At 40.8% G+C, this 19,795-nt stretch overlaps 6 protein-coding genes across 6 annotated transcripts; 1 reads left to right on the forward strand and 5 right to left on the reverse strand.

Moving 5' to 3' along the window:
• Nucleotides 1–2,647: 2,647 nt before the first annotated feature.
• Nucleotides 2,648–4,684, reverse strand: LOC132262619 (luciferin 4-monooxygenase-like). Its single transcript, XM_059761934.1, has 5 exons — nt 4,256–4,684; nt 4,003–4,195; nt 3,566–3,937; nt 3,247–3,505; nt 2,648–3,193 (listed from the first exon to the last, which is right to left on the reverse strand). The coding sequence occupies exons 1-5, from the start codon at nt 4,608–4,610 to the stop codon at nt 2,744–2,746; spliced, it is 1,629 nt and encodes a 542-aa protein (XP_059617917.1). The 5' UTR covers nt 4,611–4,684; the 3' UTR covers nt 2,648–2,743.
• Nucleotides 4,685–4,696: 12 nt separating this feature from the next.
• Nucleotides 4,697–6,886, reverse strand: LOC132262618 (uncharacterized). Its single transcript, XM_059761933.1, has 4 exons — nt 6,324–6,886; nt 6,068–6,260; nt 5,366–6,014; nt 4,697–5,306 (listed from the first exon to the last, which is right to left on the reverse strand). The coding sequence occupies exons 1-4, from the start codon at nt 6,667–6,669 to the stop codon at nt 4,851–4,853; spliced, it is 1,644 nt and encodes a 547-aa protein (XP_059617916.1). The 5' UTR covers nt 6,670–6,886; the 3' UTR covers nt 4,697–4,850.
• A 100-nt stretch (nt 6,887–6,986) lies between these two features.
• LOC132262617 (probable 4-coumarate--CoA ligase 3) lies at nt 6,987–8,908 on the reverse strand. Its single transcript, XM_059761932.1, has 4 exons — nt 8,515–8,908; nt 8,261–8,453; nt 7,550–8,201; nt 6,987–7,487 (listed from the first exon to the last, which is right to left on the reverse strand). The coding sequence occupies exons 1-4, from the start codon at nt 8,894–8,896 to the stop codon at nt 7,023–7,025; spliced, it is 1,692 nt and encodes a 563-aa protein (XP_059617915.1). The 5' UTR covers nt 8,897–8,908; the 3' UTR covers nt 6,987–7,022.
• Nucleotides 8,909–11,134: 2,226 nt separating this feature from the next.
• On the reverse strand, nt 11,135–12,965 carry LOC132262395 (uncharacterized). Its single transcript, XM_059761667.1, has 4 exons — nt 12,620–12,965; nt 12,354–12,546; nt 11,655–12,294; nt 11,135–11,587 (listed from the first exon to the last, which is right to left on the reverse strand). Exons 1-4 carry the CDS (start codon nt 12,963–12,965, stop codon nt 11,135–11,137), a joined length of 1,632 nt encoding a protein of 543 aa, XP_059617650.1.
• A 653-nt stretch (nt 12,966–13,618) lies between these two features.
• LOC132261678 (geminin) lies at nt 13,619–14,534 on the forward strand. Its single transcript, XM_059760592.1, has 3 exons — nt 13,619–13,767; nt 13,854–13,975; nt 14,039–14,534. Exons 1-3 carry the CDS (start codon nt 13,711–13,713, stop codon nt 14,427–14,429), a joined length of 570 nt encoding a protein of 189 aa, XP_059616575.1. The 5' UTR covers nt 13,619–13,710; the 3' UTR covers nt 14,430–14,534.
• On the reverse strand, nt 14,447–18,262 carry LOC132261677 (gamma-aminobutyric acid receptor subunit alpha-6). Its single transcript, XM_059760590.1, has 5 exons — nt 18,158–18,262; nt 16,870–17,019; nt 15,811–16,285; nt 15,252–15,676; nt 14,447–15,104 (listed from the first exon to the last, which is right to left on the reverse strand). The coding sequence occupies exons 1-5, from the start codon at nt 18,190–18,192 to the stop codon at nt 14,543–14,545; spliced, it is 1,647 nt and encodes a 548-aa protein (XP_059616573.1). The 5' UTR covers nt 18,193–18,262; the 3' UTR covers nt 14,447–14,542.
• Between the last annotated feature and the right edge of the window lie 1,533 nt (nt 18,263–19,795).

A 19,795-nucleotide genomic window follows, 5' to 3' on the forward strand; every position in this document is an offset into this window, starting at 1 on the left:
TGGCGCAGCCGATCTTCTGCAAATTCACCGCGATTTTCAGGGTTGCATCGTGAATCTCTCTGTTGGTCTTCCGAACTCCGCTATTGTCACTGATCTGAGCCACTAAATCCGGGTTTAGATTCAGACAAAAAAGCACTGCACTTCCCACTGATACTCTCGAGTCGAACATCAATGGTTTGAACGGAGCTCCTTTCCATATTTTATTGTCCTTGTCAAATTCTGTGGATCTGAATCTGGTATTCATTGTGAGGAGGAGAAATGATAACTGACTGACGCTTTTAGACGATCTTTCTTTATAAAGCAGAGAGTTGATTAGTTATGAAAAGCTGACGTGTTGAACATGAAACTAGTTGTTATGGAAAATTTTATGAATTATTTCACAAATAAAGATTTTTACACTCTTTCTTATAATATTTCATTAAGTTGAGAGATCCTGTGCAAAAAGTTACAGTGAAACGGAAAAAATCGTGAGAAATGTAGATCAAGGAGATTAATTACACAAATAAACGTAATTTTTCCATACTTAAAAAAATATTCGAGTTTCTCTTTAAATTTTCCAGAGATTTATTTTGTGAATGAAATTCCAGAGCCTACAAACCATTAAAACCTTTAACCGTTCTCACGTGACCTTGTCTAAAACTCCCCACAAAATTATGAGCTTTCAGGGTTTTTCTTTATCTCGTAGGACTTAATTGCAAATTCTCTGATCGCTTCTTTACTCTCTGGAAGTTTCTCGACAAAGAAAACTCCTCCACGAAGTCTCATAAAGTCTTCCACATTGTCCTGAACAAACTTTTCAAGTTCCTCTTCAGTCACCGCGTCGTCCTTGCGAACGACGATCGCAGTTGGAAGATCGTTGGAAGCGGAATCAGGAATTCCCACAACAACTGCTTCGAGAACTCCGCGATGCCGCTTCAGGAGTTGCTCAATATCCTTTGGGTTGATGTGCAAATAGTCATACTTGATGATGTCCTTCTTACGACCAGTTAAAGTGAGAAGTCCTTCCTCGTCAAAATAACCAATGTCTCCCAAGTGAATCCAACCATCTTCGTCCAAAATCGCTGCTGTGGCTTTCGGATTGCCAAAATAGCCCTGATAATCACGAGAAAAATCATAAGTATTGAAAAACTACCATTGTTGTAGTTTCATTACCAGAAATTGTGTCCCTGTTTTAATACAAACTTCTCCCGCTTCTCCAATGCCAAGTGACTTTCCGTCGTCGTTCAAGATCTTAATCATGACATCTTTGTCTAGGAAGCCAGTTCCATTCTTGTTCGCCGGTTTGTTCATGCAAGCAATTTTCCCAGTCTCTGTTGTTCCGTATCTAACATTCAAGACACCATTTGGCATTAGTGCCTTAAACTTCTCAGCTAATTCACTGGTCACATGACCGCCACAAAGGATACATTTTCGAATGCTGGGCAAACTGTTTTCCTCCAGATTCAATTTAACCACTTCAGTAGCAATAAAAGGCACTGAGAGGAGATAAGAAACTTCATAATCCTTTATAATCTTAACCAAAATCATTGCATTGGACGGCCTTGCTGTAATAATTCTCTGCCAACCCGCAAAAATGCTCCCAAATAATGCTAAATACCCAGTTATCCAGAACATTGGGCATAAAGAAAACAGAGTACACTTCGCCGGTCCGACATCTTCATGTAGAAATTGCTTAAACATCATTAATTCTAGAGCTTTGTGAGACATAGAAACTCCCTTAGAATGTCCAGTGGTTCCTGACGACACGAGAATAAGTGCACAAGCGTTTTTACTAATTTCTGGCGGATGCATGATCATCTTCCTGAAAGACAAAATTTTTTCACTATTTCTTAACACGTAAACACTGTAGATAAATTTACATAATATCCGATTGATTTATGTTATTCACTAGAAGATCACTGATATGTAGCGCGTTATCAATTCTCTGTCCAAGAACGATGATAGTTGCCTTGTTATTCAATTCCAAAAGAGATTTTTCAACCTTATCCACGACATCATCATCACAGAAGACGAATTTAGGCGATGTAATTTGAAATATCTCAGTAATCATATCTGTGAATGGAAATTAATTATCTCAGGATTTCTTGAAACAAAAAATAGATCAAACCTTTCGAGAAGCTCTCTCTTAAAGCATTCACAGGAGCACCGAGAAAAAATGCTGCTAAAAGAGCCGGAGTCAAATCGTGGCTGTTTCTGCAAACGAAGCCAACAACGTTGCCTTTCGCGCAGCCCAACTTCTGAAGATTGAAGGCAATTTTCAGCGTCGATTGGTAGATTTCACCGTTCGTCCGCTTGCTTCCGTCGTCAGCACTAATTTGGCAAACCTTCTCAGGATTCAAGTTGAGAAGATAAAGCACAGAACGTCCCAAGGTTACATTATCGTGAAACAAGGGAGTCGAACCAACACCCCCGCTCCAAATCTTATTAACACTGTCGAACGATGTTGACGCCATTTGGATCTAATCTCGTAGAAATATTCTATCACGCTTGAGGTTCATTCGTGAACTTATGATACAAATGAGAATTACCTGCCTTTATAACATCAAAACATCCATAAAGAACACAATAACATTTTATTATTGTAAATACGAAGAGAAGAATAAAAAGCTTTTGACTTAATTAAAACAGTTTTCATTTTATTTTAGCTTGCTAAATGATCATATGTCGTTATTGTTATTACAACATTTTTTTAGTTATTTTTTTCACAAGATTTTTGCTAGTTTCATATATTTACGTTGAAATTTTAGACATTTCTCTCATTGTAGAATTTCTTAGCCATTTCCTTCACGATATTCTTCCTAACTTTCCCAGATGGGGTCAAAGGAAGACTGTCGACAAAGTAAACTCCACCGCGTAGGCGTTTCGAGTCACTCAATCTCTTCTCGACTACAGAACAGATCTCTGCTTCAGTGACAGAAGAGTCCATCTTGCGAACAACTACAGCTGCTGGGAGATCAATGTGAGTCGGATGAGGAACACCCACAACGGATACCTGAAGAACTCCGGGAATTGTCAGGATCAAGTTTTCAACTTCCACAGGAGACACGACATAGTTATTGTATTTCAGGATGTCCTTATTTCGCCCGATAATGTGCAGGAGTCCATCTTCATCGAGATATCCAACATCTCCGCTGTGAACCCATCCATCTTTGTCCAAGATCTTGACTGTTTCCTCAGGATTGTTGTAATAGCACTGCAAGAGAGATGTTTACAGCAAATGTTTGTGGTTTGTCCAGTAATCTTTACCAGAAACATATCTTTTGTCCTCATGCAAAACTCTCCTTCTTGTCCAATTCCCAATTGTTCACCATTCTCATCGATAATTTTCATCTCAAGTCCGGCTATTAGCTTTCCCACGGAATATCTGGGCGTTTTTACAGGCTCACGAGAAATAAAGCCGACTTCAGACATTCCATAGCCGTTGTAAATGTCTCCATTTGTCAAGTACTTCTTGGCCTTCTCCCAGAGTGGCTCATGGACAGTACTTCCAGCGCAGATGTAGCACCTGAAAAGACCTTTCACTCTCATTCTTCAGTCAGATATGAAAGCATGATTGTAAATATACTTGACGGACTGCAAAGTGTTTTCGTCCAAGAGCTGATGACTGAGGATGTCAGACAGCTGAACGGGGGCGGAAAATATGAATTCAGGGCGATATTTCGTCAGCATGGAGTAGAAGAGATCTGGCGTGTACGGATCAGTTGTAATGATGCGCGTGATTCCCATAAGACTAGTCGTTAGAAGCGTTGCTAAGCCAGAGTACCAATAGAGAGAACTGAAGCAAATCATTGAGCAAGGCGTCAGCACATCATCAAAGAAACCGTAGCTTCCAACGAACTGAAGATGCCTGTGTGTTAACGAGACTCCTTTGGGCATTCCTGTTGTGCCTGAAGAGCACAAAATTACTGCACACGTCTTGTCATCCACGTCAGGAGGACTTGGAACAGAAGCGTAAGATCAAATAATGCAAAGTGAGTAGAGGAATGTGATATTTTGTCTTACCAGAAATCTTCCAAGTCAGCAGATTCCTCAAGCAAATTCTCCATGTGCAGAAAACCACTCACTTTCTCGTCCATCAGTATGATTTTAGCGTCGCTCTTCAGTACATTCAGCGCATCTTTCAGGACATTAAACTTATCCTTTTCGCAGAACACAAATTTGGGACGCGTAATTCCAAACATGTGGATTATCTCATCTAAAATGTTGTTCACATTGAAATCACGCACAGTAAAATAATTTCTTTTTGCTAATCAACCTTTTGAGAACATGAAATCAAGAGCATTCACTGGAGCTGCAATGAGATATGATGCTAAAACCGCTGGAGCGAGATTTTCATGATTCCTGCACACAAATCCCACAACATCGCCTCTGGCGCAGCCGATCTTCTGCAGATTCACCGCGATTTTCAGGGTTGCGTCGTGAATCTCTCTGTTTGTCTTCCGAACTCCGCTATTGTCACTGATCTGAGCCACAAAGTCCGGATTTCTGTTGAGAACAAATAGAATAGCTCTTCCCAGAGAAATGGATGGATCGAATATTATAGGTCTGTGACTTCCTCTCCATATTTTGGTCTTCTCATCGAAAATGGTTGACTTGAAAATATTATTCATTTTGCAATGAGGACAGAACGATTCGCACTCGATGATCAACTAGTAAGAACTGAGTGGATGAATGCACAATCCTCCCTTTATCATCTTCTCTAACTGATTGTACATTGTCATTATGTAAATACGATTTTTCTCTCATCATTCCATTTATTTGCTCAGTTATCGCACGAGCTGAAATCGTCTCTATTTTGGTTCCGAAACAGCTGTTTCACAATGAGCATTGAATGTTAAGAGTGTGTTTATTTATAATTTGGACACAATTTTTTTACTATACAATTCAATTGCCAATTTCGTAGCTTCTGCTCTCTTAATCTTCCCAGACACCGTCATTGGGAGTTCATTTACGAAGAAAACTCCCCCGCGAAGCCTCTTAAAGTCCATCACACGACCTTGAACCAACTTGATGAGTTCATCTTCGGACACAGAAGAACTTTTGCGGACAACAATCGCAGCTGGTAGATCAATGTGAACAGGATCAGGAATTCCCACCACGACAGCTTGCAGGACTTCTGGATGTGATTCAAGAATTTCTTCAATCTCACCCGGAGAGATATGATAATTGCTGTATTTAAACATATCTTTGCATCGGCCAGAAATATTGAGGTTGCCGTCCTCGTCGAAGTGACCAATGTCGCCGGTGTGAATCCAACCGTCATCGTCCAGGATTTCGGCAGTGGCTTCAGGACTTCGATAGTAACCCTGGGAAAAAGGCCCAAGCAATAAGTAAACTGTCTTGGATTATTCTTTGACATTCGTACCAAAAATTGAGTGGGCGATTTCAGACAAATTTCACCGTCTTCCCCGATTCCTAGTTGCTTTGCTGGTTTATCTAAAATTTTCACTCGTACTCCAAAAGATAATTGGCCCGCATGCACCTTATCTGAAGGCAGATTATTGAACGAAACCGTTCCGCACTCAGTCATGCCATAACCCATAAGCAAGAGACCGTTGGTGAGATAATTGCGAATCTTGCTATACAACTCATTAGTGATCAGACTTCCTGAGCACAAGTAGCCTTTTATGCTCGCCAAAGAGTCCCTATTCAGCTGTGGGCAATTTAGCAATTCGCTAACATTACTAGGTGATGAAAAGCAGATCGACACTTTGTACTTCTTCACGATTGACAGGAACAATTCAGGGCTGAAAGGTTTAGTCGTGATGATTCTTGGGATGCCCATAAAGAGACCCATAAACAAGATTATGTATCCTGATAACCAATAAAGGGAACTGAAATTGAACGCGCAATCGGTCGATTCGACAAACTGACGCATTGAAATTCTGGTGAACATTAGTTGTAGGACCTCATGTGATATTGCCACACCTTTTGACAGACCCGTAGTTCCGGATGAGCAAATAATCGCTCCACAGGATTTTCTGTCCACCTCAGGGGCAATAACTGCCAGCTTCCTAAAAGGATACTGAAGTCAGCACATTAAGTGTATAAAATAATAATTACTCACAAGATGTCCATTAGATTTCCACCATCGTCCAACAAATCTTCAATGTGAGCGAAATTTGGTGCTCTTCGTCCGATTACGATAATCTTGGCATCAGAGTCGATATGTGATAGAGAGAGTTGTACTTTCATCACATTATCATAGTCACAGAAGACGAATTTAGGCAATGTTGTCTTAAACATGTGAACTATTTCCTCTATAAAGGAAAGAAAAAGATACTATACTGAATATATATGTGAAAATTGCAATAGAATTTAACCTTTTGTGAAAGCCACATCCAGAGCATTTGGCGGGGCTCCAAGGAAGAGAGCTGCTAAGAATGCTGGAGTCAAATCATGGCTGTTTCTGCAAATGAAGCCAACAACGTCGCCTTTCGCGCAGCCCAACTTCTGAAGATTGAAGGCGATCTTCAGCGTCGATAGGTAGATTTCGCCGTTCGTCCGCTTACTTCCGTCGTCGGCACTAATTTGGCAAACCTTCTCAGGGTTCATATTTAATAGATAAAGAACAGCACGACCAAGGGTAACTTTCTCATGAAAGAGCGGACTTGGATTATCTGGACAGCTCCAAATTTTCTTTTCACTGTCAAATATCGTATTCACCATTTTGCTTTGTTAAGTAGGAATCTAAACGGAATTATTCACTTCACTTTGAGGTTCATTTGGGTTACTAAGAAAAAATCAAGAAATTTTCCACTCTTATACCTTTCCCAAGAGATATTTTATCTGAAATGCCGCCAATCAAAAGCCATCACATTATCGTTCAGTTAAGTCCTACTTTCTTCTTATCATTGTGCAAGATGTCATTAACACATACGTAAACATATATTCCCCCGCTATTGCTTGATAATTTTATTTTCTATCATGACATTTACTATCTCACATACGAATTGTTCTAACGATTTGATATTAAACTAAGCACGTTAATCACTTGACTAATCATTTTATTTTAACAAATTTTATATTCCATTTTTCGCAGAATGTTTAGCCTTGAACAACTCAATGGCCAATTCTTTTACTTTAACTTTCCTGAGCTTTCCAGATGGTGTCATTGGAATTTCGTTGACGAAGAAAACTCCTCCTCGAAGCCTCTTGAAGTCCGACACGTTCTTCTCCACCAATTCAATCAATTCCTCTTCTGACACCGTCGATTCATTTTTTTTGACAACCAAAGCAGCCGGAAGATCCGTGAAAACAGGGTCAGGAATTCCCACGACTATAACTTGACCAACTCCGGGATGTTTTTCCAGGATCTCCTCGAGTTCGGAAGCGGAAACGTGGAAGTTGTTGTACTTCATCACGTCCTTCTTTCTGCCCGTGATGAACAGGAGTCCGTCCTCATCGAAATGACCAAGATCACCGGTGTGAATCCATCCGTCCTTGTCGAGGATTTCTTTGGTGGCCTTCAAGTTATTGTAATAGCCCTAAAAGGAGAGGGAAAGTGGCATTAGAAAAATAATAAGCGCTTGTAAAAACAGATTTTTACCAAAAATTGTGTTTGAGTTTTAACGACAATTTCTCCGTCTTCATTTATTCCCAATTGCTGTCCATCTTCATCCAGGACTTTAGCAGTCACTCCTGCTCCCAAAGTTCCCACTGATGTTTTAGATGATGGAAGAAACTGAGCGGAAACTCCTCCTCCAACTTCAGTCATTCCGTAACCAATAGTGAACAGTCCGTTGGGAAGATAAGGCTGTATCCTGTTTCTTAATTCAGCGGTTACTAAACTTCCTCCGCACATATAGTTCCTTATGTTTGCCAAAGAGTCCTTCTCAAGGAGAGGACAATTGAGGAGTTGAGCTGCATGTGCTGGAGGAGTGATCAGCATTGACACTTTGTACTCCTTCACAATAGATAGAAGAAGTTCAGGACTGAAAGGTTTTGTCGTCATGATTCTCGGCACACCAGAGAAAATGCTCATAAGCATTGCAGTGTATCCAGAAAGCCAATAAAGTGAACTGAAACTAAACATTTTATCAGTTGGTCCGACGAAAAGACCCATTCCTGGGTTACAGAATGTTAATTGTAAGGATTTATGAGACACAGCCACTCCTTTATGAAAGCCAGTAGTGCCGGAGGAGCAAATGATTGCACCCACAGATCTCTTGTCAACTTCCGCAGGATTCAGCAACAATTTCCTATAAAATTTGACAATTAATACCTTGATACACTTTCCATTATCACTTGTTCAACTCACATGATCTCCATTTGAGAGCCCTTATCGTCAAGAAGGTCGTCGATGTGCGTGAAATTGGCATCTTTCTGTCCAATCACGATGATTGTGGCGTTGCTGCCGAGTTCCAAGAGCGCTTTCTGGACGGTTCTCGTCACGTCGTGATCGCAGAACACGAATTTGGGTGAAGTGGTTTTGAACATGTTCCGAATTTCATCTGCAATCACAAATTACATATTGGTTTAAGCTTCACTGGCATGGAAGATTATATGTTTTACCTTTCGAAAAAGCCACGTCGACAGCATTTGGCGGAGCTCCAAGGAAGAAGGCTGCTAAGAATGCTGGAGTCAAATCATGGCTGTTTCTGCAAACGAAGCCAACAACGTCGCCTTTCGCGCAGCCCAACTTCTGAAGATTGAAGGCGATCTTCAGCGTCGATTGGTAGATTTCACCGTTCGTTCGCTTACTTCCGTCGTCAGCACTAATTTGGCAAACCTTCTCAGGATTCAAGTTGAGAAGATAAAGCACAGAACGTCCCAAGGTTACATTATCGTGAAACAAGGGAGTCGAACCAACATCTCCACTCCAAATCTTTCTATCACTGTCATACTTTGTCGACATCATTTTTTCACCTTTCTGACTACTGTTGTTGATGCCCATAGAATTGTTGGAATACTGACGATTCATGAAACGGTTCGCTGCTCTTATAGTCTCTTGATAAGATTAGATATCTTCCACAAAGCTAAAATCATGCTCTCACCATTGCATAGTCAGATAGAGGTGAACACGGTGAGCTTTACTCTAATTCCAATGTTATTATCTGTTATCAAAATAGCCACTCTATGGTTGATGATCGAGCAATTATTTATTTGAACACGTGTTTGATTAGCCATTTGGAAAATCTTTCGCCTTTTCCACAAGTTGTAATCAGTCAGCGTGCCATATTTGTGGGTGTGCCTCATTTGGATGAATGAAAGCGTATATTGAGGTATTTATCGATTTTTGTTGTGCCTCTTGAAACGAATTAACTCATCAGCCTTCCAATTACAATGATTTATTTAATGTTCACTATAATACAATATTCCGAGTAGCATTTCCCGAGAAGAGTTGATAGTAGATAAAGTTTTGTGACGCAGTAAATTCGTCCTCAAGTTGTTTGAACTGGATAAACACCACCAAATACGTAACTATAGATGAGAGTGTCTGTATAATGGAAATCTTTTAATAGTAATGAGTAAATACTTGTGAAAATAATAAAGATACTCACCGAAAATATCCTCGAATAATTTATTTCAAATAATCCTGAAGCGGAAATTTCAGTATTTTGGTGAAACTTTCTCAATTGGAATTGTTGTGAATTAAATTTAATAGCTTGAATAGTTTTTCCTTTAAGCGTGATTCTGCTTTCACTGAAGTATTCTTCCTCGTTCATCCAAGTATTAAATATGTCAAATAATCCACTAATCTGGAATTGATGATAAATTTTACTATAACTATCATTTGTAGAAATGTTCAGTAGAAAATTGAGAACAAACTTTCCGTTGAAGAGATCCTCCTGAACAGGACAGAAAAGCCAGAAAGAAAATTTGTGCAAAAGCTAAAATGGAACTTGTTAGGACTACGACATATTTTATGCTGATATCATTGTTCTCCGTAATCCAGTCCGTAACATCGAAAGTGAGGTAAAATGCAAAATAAACTGTAAGACAGGCTCTTAAGAGACGATGAATGAAAGATATGAAGAAATAAATTCCCATCACTTTATTCATTTCTTCATGAAGATGTAAATACTTATGGACCAAATAGAAGAGTTCAGGCTGTATTTTATCGGAATTCTTCTTGAGAATAACAATTAAATTTGACGTATTAACTCCGTTCATTCTAATAAAATTACTTAGATAAATGATGAAAAAGTCATTAAGAGCCGAAATAATGATGAAGAAGAAGTGTTCAAAACTAGAAATCCAATTTTTATAAAACTGCACAAGAACAGGGTAAAACATTGATATTACGAATGTATTATATAGAAGTACAAAGATTACTTGCAAATTAATTCGCCAAGATCTTTTTGCTAGTGTTTTAGTCAAGAATTTCTTAATTTCCGTCTCCAGTTTTTCTAAGCTCAAAATTAAATTCAAATGTTTCCTATTTCTAAGGACACTAACGACACTCAATACGAGAACACCAAATTTATTAGACATTCTATCATACAATCCTACAGTATCTGGAACTCGACTTATCGAGTCTATCTTAAAGTCTACTCCTTCACCCACTTTGAATACATAATACATGCAATAAATGTTAACTAGTGTACAAAGAGAAATTCTCATAATGAAGGTAAGTAAAACTTTTGTGCTTCTCTGCGCAAAGAAGATATCAAAGTTGGGAAATATAATTATTTTCTGGACACTCAAAACGCCACCGAGTCTTCGAATTATCGCCATGGCGATGCAATTTGATACTAACTATTCAAGAGCATGAAGCCAGTCCTTATATTGCTGTACAACAAATTAGATTGGCTGCTAATCGCAATTATCTAATTGAAATGTATCTGAGAAGATCTAGATTAAAGAATTATTAATAGCTAACGTCTTCAGTAGTAACCAAACGAATTCACAGATACTATAGAATGTTTCAGCTTCATTTCACAATACACAATTTATTGATAAAACGCCTTTCATTTCACATTCTTTTTTAACCTCTGCTGTTGTCATTTGCATAAATAAAAAAAATAATTCAGCGCTTTTTGAAGGAAAAAAACGCATTAAATTACGCAGATTTTTAATTACATTCTCATGGTTATCATTAAAATTAAAACTGGGCCAAGTGCAGCATTATTTTCACTTTTAACCTAAATATTTCTTCACTTTCGGTCATAGAAGTCTAATAAATACAAAACTATTTTCTATTTTTCAATCTAAATAGTTCAATTGCCAATTCCTCCACTTTTACTTTCCTAATCTTCCCAGACGGCGTCATTGGAATTTCATTGACGAAGAAAACTCCTCCTCGAAGCCTCTTGAAGTCCGACACGTTCTTCTCCACCAATTTTAACAATTCATCCTCGGTTACTAAATTCCCATTTCTTCGAACAATCAAAGCCGCGGGAAGTTCTATATATTCAGGATCAGGAATTCCCACGACTACAACTTGACCAACTTCGGGATGTTTTTCCAGGATTTCCTCGAGTTCGGAAGAGGAAACGTGGAAGTTGTTGTACTTCATCACGTCCTTCTTCCTGCCCGTGATGAACAGGAGTCCGTCCTCGTCGAAATGACCAAGATCACCGGTGTGAATCCATCCGTCCTTGTCCAGGACTTCTTTGGTGGCCTTTAAGTTGTTATAAAAACCCTAGAATGGTAAGAAAAACGAATTTAAGTAAAAAACAATACGCGCTTGGAATTAATAGATTTTTTACCTGAAATTGTGTTTGAGTCTTAACAACAATCTCTCCATCTTCATTGATTCTCAATTGCTGTCCATATTTATCCAGGATTTTAGCAGTCACACCCGCTGCTAAACGTCCTACCGAAAGTTTAGAAGTCGGTAAAAACTGAGCAGAAACGATTCCAATCTCAGTCATTCCGTAGAAAATAGTGAAATGACCATTTGCAATGAATGGTCGTATTTTGTTGCACAATTCCTCGCTTATTAAACTTCCAGTGCAAAGGAAGTTCTTAACGCTTGCCAAAGAGTCCTTCTCCAATGCAGGACAATTGACAAGCTGAGCTACAAACATTGAAGTTGTGAGTAATATTGTTACTTTACATTTCTTCACAATGGATATCAGCAGTTCAGGGCTGAAGGGTTTTGCTGTTATTATTCTTGTTGCACCCAAAAAGATGCCTATAAACTTCACAAGATACCCAGTTATCCAATAAATGGAACTAAAAGTGAACGAAATATCTGTTGAATTGGCAAAAGGAAAATTTTGACAACGGCGTATCATATTCTCATGAGAAAATATCACTCCTTTGTATGGTCCTGTTGTGCCAGAGGAGCACAGAATTGCTGCCACGGAATCCTTGTCAACTTCCGGAGGATTCATTGCCAGTGTCCTAAAAGATCAGCCAGTTATTGACTTCACACACTTTCCATTATCACTTGTTCAACTCACATGATCTCCATTTGAGAGCCCTTATCGTCAAGAAGGTCGTCGATGTGCGTGAAATCGGCATCTTTCTGTCCAATCACGATGATTGTGGCGTTGCTGCCGAGTTCCAAGAGCGCTTTCTGAACAGTTCTCGTCACGTCGTGATCGCAGAACACGAATTTGGGTGAAGTGGTTTTGAACATGTTCCGGATTTCATCTGGAAACACGAAATGTCAGTAGATGAATCACTAACATACATTCTCGATTTTATTTTCAATGTAAATTCTAACTTTTGGAGAAAGCCACATCCAGAGCATTTGTGGGAGCAGCAAGGAAAAGAGCTGCTAAGAATGCCGGAGTCAAATCATGGCTGTTTCTGCAAACGAAGCCAACAACGTCGCCTTTCGCGCAGCCCAACTTCTGAAGATTGAAGGCGATCTTCAGCGTCGATTGGTAGATTTCGCCGTTCGTCCGTTTGCTTCCGTCGTCAGCACTAATTTGGAAAATTTTCTCAGGATTCAAGTTGAGAACATAAAGCGCAGCACGGCCAAGAGTAACTTTCTCACTAAACAGAGAACTCAGATCATCACCGCCACTCCAAATTCTCTCTTCACTATTATATTTTGTCACTAACATCTTTATTTCAATCACTGTTTCACTAACTACAACAAACTGAGTGAATTTCAGTCCAGAATCTGCTTTTATAGAGCTTCTGCTGTTGCTAAAGTGAACTGAAAAATACGTTTTATGACAAATAAAAGTTTTTCTTAAAGTTTTTCCAAGAAATATTTTTCACTATACTCATCATTGTCATGATCGTTTTATCTTCTTTATTTTATCTAAAAAGCAACACATAAAAAGCAGATGATTTCTTTATCATTAGAAGCAAATTACCTTAACATAGAGATCATCTAATTGTCGTATTTGTCACACTTTCACCGCATTTTTATAAGTAATAGTTATACTCACATTCTAGAATTCAACTTTTTTAAGTCAATTTAATAACAATAAAAATACCAACACTGACAAACTCCAAAAATTCAATTATTTGAGCGTATTTTTAGACAGAATATTCACTAAATTATTCTAGATCATTTTCAGAATACAACCCATCTTTTCTCATAAGACTATTTAGCGATTAATTGTACTTCTTAATTAAAAGTACCCATTTCTTTAACTCTGAATTCAAGGATTCAAACGGTTTAGTGAAATATTTGAACAGTTCGACAGAGAAGTGAGCCGAAAAATCCCATCGACTATTTTCGAAAACGGTTTCCACACTTGCATTCCACGAGTTCCACATAAACAAAAAGTTGTTTTGGCGGTCGGTGTTTGGTTTCCTTCGCTTTTATCGCTATTTTACCCGCAAAGCAGACGAAAAATGAGTGCAAGCTCTAATAAAGTGTTTATCCAAGTGGAATCCGAAGATGTGCAGCAGGTATATTGAGATTTTTCATCTGAAAAGCGGACAATCAAATAGATTCTTTTTACCTAACCTCACTTTGGCCTCATGGATTTTTCCAGGAGAATCTCAAAAACAGCCGGCGCACCTTCAAGATCCTCCAGAAGAATGCCGTAGACAAAGAGAACCTCGTTGGGCGACCCATTTTGTCTGCCGGAAAGGAGGCTCTCACGAAACAGAAGGCGTAAGAAAGAACACTCTTGTCTTTTCCTGTGGACGACTTTCTAATCCTGTGTTTGCTTTCCAGTGAATTTGATGAGGAGAAGATTGTCCAGAAGAAGCGGAAGCCGTCAACAGCAACGCAACACGTTCAGACCGATTCAGAGGAGAGCTGTGACGTTCAACAGATCACCGAGTCAGATTTGACCTCGACAGCCGGACCAAGTCAGAAGTATTGGGAGATTTTGGCTGAGAAGCGCCGCGTGGCCTTGGAGGATGCTCTGAGTGAGAATGAAGCTCTTCACGGCAAAATAGCCTCCCTAAACGCCGAACTTGATGTCTCGCGTCAAATGCTGGCTGAAGCGCAGGAACTGGTGGGAGTTTTGACGGAAATGCTGGAGGAGAACGGAGAGGAAGAGAAAGCCGAGGAGTCTCCGGAGGACGCTAAGGAGTGCGAAGAGGAGCCGGCAGGGGAGTGAGTACACATTTTCTGCCTTCATCACCTCTATTTCCTGCCTAATTTATGTAACGATGTTGCGCCGAAAGGCCCTTAATAATAACTCGTGTTTTGACTGATTAAATGCCTAGAGATTCAATTAACTGTAGTCCAGGGGAAGTCATCCTCTTGATAGGTCACGTAGACTAGCCAGTACATCAGGTTGAACACGCCGAAAGACAGCGGGAAGAGAACTCTGGCCACGCGGTCAATCAGAGAGACGCTGTTGACATGCCTGGTGGAATTGTCCTTCCGGGTGGCTTCTCGCTGTCTCATGCGCCTGAACTTGTCATCGCCCAAGATGCAGAGCCACAGTTGCTTCCATCTGGGCGCTTTGGGCTGATCCGTTTGCGTCGTGCGCTCCATTGTGGAGACTTTGGAGCATGCCGGCTTGAAGAGCGTCGCGTCGTTGTAAATCGGGCAGATGAGAGAAGATCTGCGCCGCGCAGCCTGGAGTCGCTGTGGCGAGTCTAGTTGGATGGAGAGTCTCCCGCCGATCTTCTCCACTGGCTCTCCAATGTCTTCCCACTCGTCCTCGTCCAGTGGAATCTCTCCGCTGCCCACTTTGGTGAAATAGTGCACGCCCGCGAACTCCAAAAGAGTGGCGATGCAGTAGAAGAAGCTCATGAGGAGAAACCAATCCAAAGCAGTGGCATATCTGGAGAAAGATAGATTGGAGGAACCTTAGGAAACAATTCTTATTGGATCTTAGAAGCAGACATCAGAACCAATTCGTCGAAAACGTCCTTCGCGCTCTCGTCCGCGACACTTTCCATAAAATCGAACATTTTTACGTGGTGTTTACCTGACTTTCGGCAGATCTTTGCGGGAATCCAGGCTGATGGTTGACAGTGTGAGCACTGTTGTGATTCCCAGTCCTACGCGATCACTGGTGGCCTCTCGGTGGATCCAGAATCCCACCCAGGACAGCACGACGATGAGGATGCAGGGAATGTAGACTTGAATGAGGAAGTAGCCAGCGTGGCGCTGCATATTGAAGGACACCTGCAACACTGAGAACTCGCCCTCGCGTCGGATGAAGGTGAAGTTGCTCTGCGGGAAGTCGATGAGATCGAACTGGCTGAGCGTCATGCCGGGATTGAAGTCCACGGAGTCGCTGGTGAGCCACTCGTAGACCAGCTGGCGAGATGTGTAAGCGTAGGAGCCGAGAATGAGTGGGCATGACTGACGGTCGACGGGGAAGTTCTTCAATTCCATCGGACAGGAGGCCTGTGCAATCAAGCAAATTAGCAAGAAGAGCGACTCTCAAAAGGTGAAGGAGCACTCGAAATTAATTTGTGTTTTGTGTTGGCAAAGAAGAGGGCAAAATGAAGAGGACAATTAAAAATTGAGAAAGTACTCACCTTGATTGTGAGTCGCATGGAATAAAGAATGTCACCCTCTTGGCTGAGGCGCAGGAGTTTGTTGGGCACTGTGATGGTGTGCACGTGGGATTGTTTGCCGTTGTAGAAGTACGTGTCGGGCTTCCAGATGCGCGACAGCATGGAAATGCTGAGGGAGAGGCTCTTGATGGGGCCCTGGAAGCTGAGGCGCGAGTCGCGCCAGTACTGGCGGAAGTAGCAATCCATGGAGTAGTCCATGTCCAGCTCGGACACGGGTCCCATGCTGCGGATGAGGATGTTCGTCTTGACCACAGTGGGCACGCCCTGGCCGTGCGTCGGCAGCTGCGAGTTGGAATAGCTCTTGAGCAGATTCTCCAGCAGCATCGAGATGTTCTTGCTCACGTCCACAGATGTGCGCTTCTTTGGCAGTGCTTTGATAAATGGATACACGTGGATGTTTGGATGATGAATGGGCTGCCCCTGGAGCGACCGATGACTAGAAGGAAAAATGTTCACGGAAATTTGGAGGGACTGCAGGCAATGTGGAGGGAGAGAAAGAGTGTTAAGCCGTTGTGCTCTTGTCGCTTTGGAGAGGAGTGATGGGACTTTTCGTGTCGAACACTTCTATCTCCTCATCCTCGGCACTGGGCGCCTTGGTGGGCGCCTCGGTGGGCGTCTGATAGGGCGTCTGGGTCACGACAACCCATGTGGGAAGGACTGGAGGCAGCGCTGGCGGGCATTGAGGAGCGAATGGATATCCGAAGGGGATATATTTCGCTGAGATGCCCAACAGACAGAGTATAAAGCAGAAAAACCACAAGAACTTCATCTCTCCGGCACTATCACGAACTCTTTGGGTGAACTGATGAGGAAGTGTTTAGTGTTTCTCGCTTTTATAACCCGAGAGGAGATTTGAGAAAAACACAAGAGCACTGAACGGTTATCTTTTCACTGGGAAAAATTGATGCAATTGCAAGGAAAGGCATTGAAAGAGGGAAGAAGAGTAATTATGTGTGCACTTAAAGTTCTCAGAAGAGCTGCAAAGTGAAGAGGATAAGACTGTATAGAAACTCTACTCACCGCTCGATTGGATACTGATTGAGATGTTTTGCAGATGGAAGTGTGTCATTTGCACCTGATCGTGTCAGACCGAGACGATGCTCAGGGAAGCGTTCGTAAATCATAAAGGACGGCCCTTGGATGACGAGATGGGACGCGATAAGGAAGAGACTGAAAAGAAACAAGAGTTTGCTTTTGTCATTTCCTTCGTCGATTGCTTCAATATCGCATTAATATGAAATTTATTGATGAAATTAACTGTGATGTATTAGTTTTGTGAGAATTTATTGCGATAAATTAAGCAAATACTTTTGCAAATGCTGGGAATTTTAGTTAGAACATAAGTTAACATAGTTATCAGTTATGGCATGTCTAGAAATGAGCTTTTCTGCTCACCATGTTGAATGTCAAAGCGATAATTAAGAGTGTTTCGCTTCGACAGTCACTCGCAATGATGTTGCGAAGTTTTAATGAACCACAACACAAAATCAATAAGGCAAAATATAACAATTCACGTATAATAAATAATATCAGAAACTGAAGAAGAGTTTGAAACTCTGTCAATATCAAAAAGTGAAGACAAAAGTCATGAAATTTGAATCCTTCTTAAACACTCTTCGTCTTCTCACGTTTCCTATTAATTTCACTTTATAACTCAACTTTTGCAGGAGTTTAAGTTGGAAAATAGCTTGAAACATGACAGAAAACTAAGAGAGTTTTTGAAATACAAGACATATGACATTTCAAGTGAGAGTGTGAAATATAATTTCTTAGGAAAATCCTCGCGAGGATTTTGATGTGAAAAGCGTGAAGGAACTTTTCTCTTAATTCACGCTCTCGCAGACATTGTCGAAGTCAGTGAAAGTGGAAGATGATCTTGAAGAGAGCACGCGGGAAAATAGAGCAGAAGTATGATGAGAGAGTTCACCCCCAACACTTCCGTGTCTTTGCAAGTCGTCAAAGTCCTTAGACAGTGTATTTCATGGGTGAGAGTGAAGGCGTGCAGAGGGCAGAAAAAGGAGAAGATGCACAGGAAATTTTTAGCCACGTCAGCGTGAAAAATTGCCACAGCTGAAAGACAGGATGAAGGAGTTCATCCATGAGTTGGCTACACATATTTATGTGGAGCTCATCCAAGGATTTCTGTCACCATCAACCCACTAATTTCCTTCGAGATGAAGGAGGACACCCAGGAAGATATGTGGAATGTGGAAAATTGTCACTGAATTCTCACATCAAACAAACATCCTCAGGCGAATTTTTCCACTCTCTCTCTCTCTCTTTCTCTGTGTCACTCTGCAGGACTCACCAGATTAAGATCATGTTGAGAATATTCTGCCCCATGAAGATTCAGGCAAGAATTCCACGTCGAGAGATTCTCCTCAGCACCACAACTTACTGTTACCATCACTGCTCACCATGGAAGAATGTAGCATTTTAGGGGGTCGCGCGGAAGAAAGGATGAATATTTGATACCACGGGATATTTCAGGAGTGCTTCTGAACCGCCACTTTCCGGCCGAATGAACTTTTCCGCCACGATTTGATGCGTTTCAAGAGCTGAGGATTGACCACAAAAACCACAAACTATTGCCGACCTCGAGCCAAAGGTGGTTTCACGTTTGGCCAGAAGGATGAAGAAAAAAAACAGCCCCGCAGCAGGGATGAAACTATTTTTCCCACCCAGTCTAAAAGCCCACTTCACTTCTCTCTAAAGCACCAGATCAACTTGTCCGTTGGAAGTTCGTTATGCGACTCATGTTCATGCCGAGAAGGCATCTCATGATTTTTTCCCATCATCGCCGGAAAATCCCTCACACATGCGCCACACTGGATTTCACAAGGAGTGACTCAAGAGCTTTCCACCCTCAATCTCTCTCAATTTGTGTGTAGCACATTTCCAATTAAGGAAGGCTGACGTTAAGCAGTGATGGAAGCTTAAACGCAAGAAATTATTCTCGAGAGACCTCTTCATTTTTACTCCATCACGTCATTTTTCCATCCACTAATTTCACCCAATCACGATTAACTGCAATCTCGATGGCCACATAATGAAAAATTTCATTTTGCAATTCATTCTGCAGTGCTTTCTCGGGGGTGGAAAATTGCAGCAGATAACAAAAAAAAATTGATTGAAAATTCCACAATAAGGGATTAAAAGTTGGGATAAACAGCATTATTCATATCAGTTGTGGGCAGAAAGTGGGAAAATCCGGTGATATTAAGCTTGAGATTAATGTTAGAATTATTTAAAATGATTAAACACTCTCTTTATAGTGTGAATTTACAGGACAAAGAATGTAAGCAAATTAATTTATTTAAATGCACAGATCAATTCAATCCACCAATTCACGTGCATTTTGAATCATCTCGCTTGATCCTCGCTTTCGTATTGGAGAAGAATGGGTATTGTTGTTTGGAAAATAATAATCTTCATGTGCAGCGAAATGGAAGTCTTGAGGTGCATCGTGGAATTGAAAATGAAATCGCTGAAATTGCGCGGCCAGGCGAGGGTTTTGGGGCGTATGACAAAAATTGCGAGAATCGCAAGGTAGAATTCAAATATCCTGATATATCCGAAATATTTGTACATTATTGAACAATGTACATTTCGGCAGTCTCAGTGGGTGGGGGGAAAACATATGAAATGAGGAAATACTCTCAGGGAGTCGTGTAGAGGATTATGAAAAGTGAAATATTGAAGAGCGAAATGTGGCATTTTCCGATGGGGATTTTCATTGAGAACATCACATATTGATTGAAAAAAAAACCGCGTCACACTTTTTCTCAATGCTCTTCAGCGATTAGCAATTTAAGTTAAACACTCGCGAGTTTCAGCGAGAAAATATCTTTGATTCTCATGGTAATCATTTGGTGGAGGAAATATTTTTTATTTTGGGAATTGGGTCATAATTTGTCAAAACAAATATTTTTATTTGAAGACGGTA

The sequence above is a fragment of the Phlebotomus argentipes genome, unplaced genomic scaffold (assembly GCF_947086385.1).
Source record: "Phlebotomus argentipes unplaced genomic scaffold, Phlebotomus argentipes genome assembly contig_15, whole genome shotgun sequence".
Lineage (NCBI taxonomy): Eukaryota > Metazoa > Arthropoda > Insecta > Diptera > Psychodidae > Phlebotomus > Phlebotomus argentipes.

Coding starts and splice junctions, on each gene's coding strand:
- LOC132262619 (XM_059761934.1), bottom strand. CDS start 4,610: ATGAATAATATTTTCAAGTCAACCATTTTCGATGAGAAGACCAAAATA. Junction 4,196..4,255: donor TGATTTCATGTTCTCAAAAG/GTTGATTAGCAA, acceptor ACAACATTTTAG/ATGAGATAATCCACATGTTT. Junction 3,506..3,565: donor AACACTTTGCAGTCCGTCAA/GTATATTTACAA, acceptor AGGTCTTTTCAG/GTGCTACATCTGCGCTGGAA.
- LOC132262618 (XM_059761933.1), bottom strand. CDS start 6,669: ATGGTGAATACGATATTTGACAGTGAAAAGAAAATTTGGAGCTGTCCA. Junction 6,261..6,323: donor GGATGTGGCTTTCACAAAAG/GTTAAATTCTAT, acceptor TTTCCTTTATAG/AGGAAATAGTTCACATGTTT. Junction 6,015..6,067: donor GGAAATCTAATGGACATCTT/GTGAGTAATTAT, acceptor GTATCCTTTTAG/GAAGCTGGCAGTTATTGCCC.
- LOC132262617 (XM_059761932.1), bottom strand. CDS start 8,896: ATGGGCATCAACAACAGTAGTCAGAAAGGTGAAAAAATGATGTCGACA. Junction 8,454..8,514: donor CGACGTGGCTTTTTCGAAAG/GTAAAACATATA, acceptor TTGTGATTGCAG/ATGAAATTCGGAACATGTTC. Junction 7,488..7,549: donor AAACTCAAACACAATTTTTG/GTAAAAATCTGT, acceptor CTCTCCTTTTAG/GGCTATTACAATAACTTGAA.
- LOC132262395 (XM_059761667.1), bottom strand. CDS start 12,965: ATGTTAGTGACAAAATATAATAGTGAAGAGAGAATTTGGAGTGGCGGT. Junction 12,547..12,619: donor GGATGTGGCTTTCTCCAAAA/GTTAGAATTTAC, acceptor TCGTGTTTCCAG/ATGAAATCCGGAACATGTTC. Junction 11,588..11,654: donor AGACTCAAACACAATTTCAG/GTAAAAAATCTA, acceptor TTACCATTCTAG/GGTTTTTATAACAACTTAAA.
- LOC132261678 (XM_059760592.1), top strand. CDS start 13,711: ATGAGTGCAAGCTCTAATAAAGTGTTTATCCAAGTGGAATCCGAAGAT. Junction 13,768..13,853: donor AATCCGAAGATGTGCAGCAG/GTATATTGAGAT, acceptor GGATTTTTCCAG/GAGAATCTCAAAAACAGCCG. Junction 13,976..14,038: donor GCTCTCACGAAACAGAAGGC/GTAAGAAAGAAC, acceptor TTTGCTTTCCAG/TGAATTTGATGAGGAGAAGA.
- LOC132261677 (XM_059760590.1), bottom strand. CDS start 18,192: ATGGGGCAGAATATTCTCAACATGATCTTAATCTG. Junction 15,677..15,810: donor CCATGCGACTCACAATCAAG/GTGAGTACTTTC, acceptor TTGATTGCACAG/GCCTCCTGTCCGATGGAATT. Junction 15,105..15,251: donor AAAGATCTGCCGAAAGTCAG/GTAAACACCACG, acceptor ATCTTTCTCCAG/ATATGCCACTGCTTTGGATT.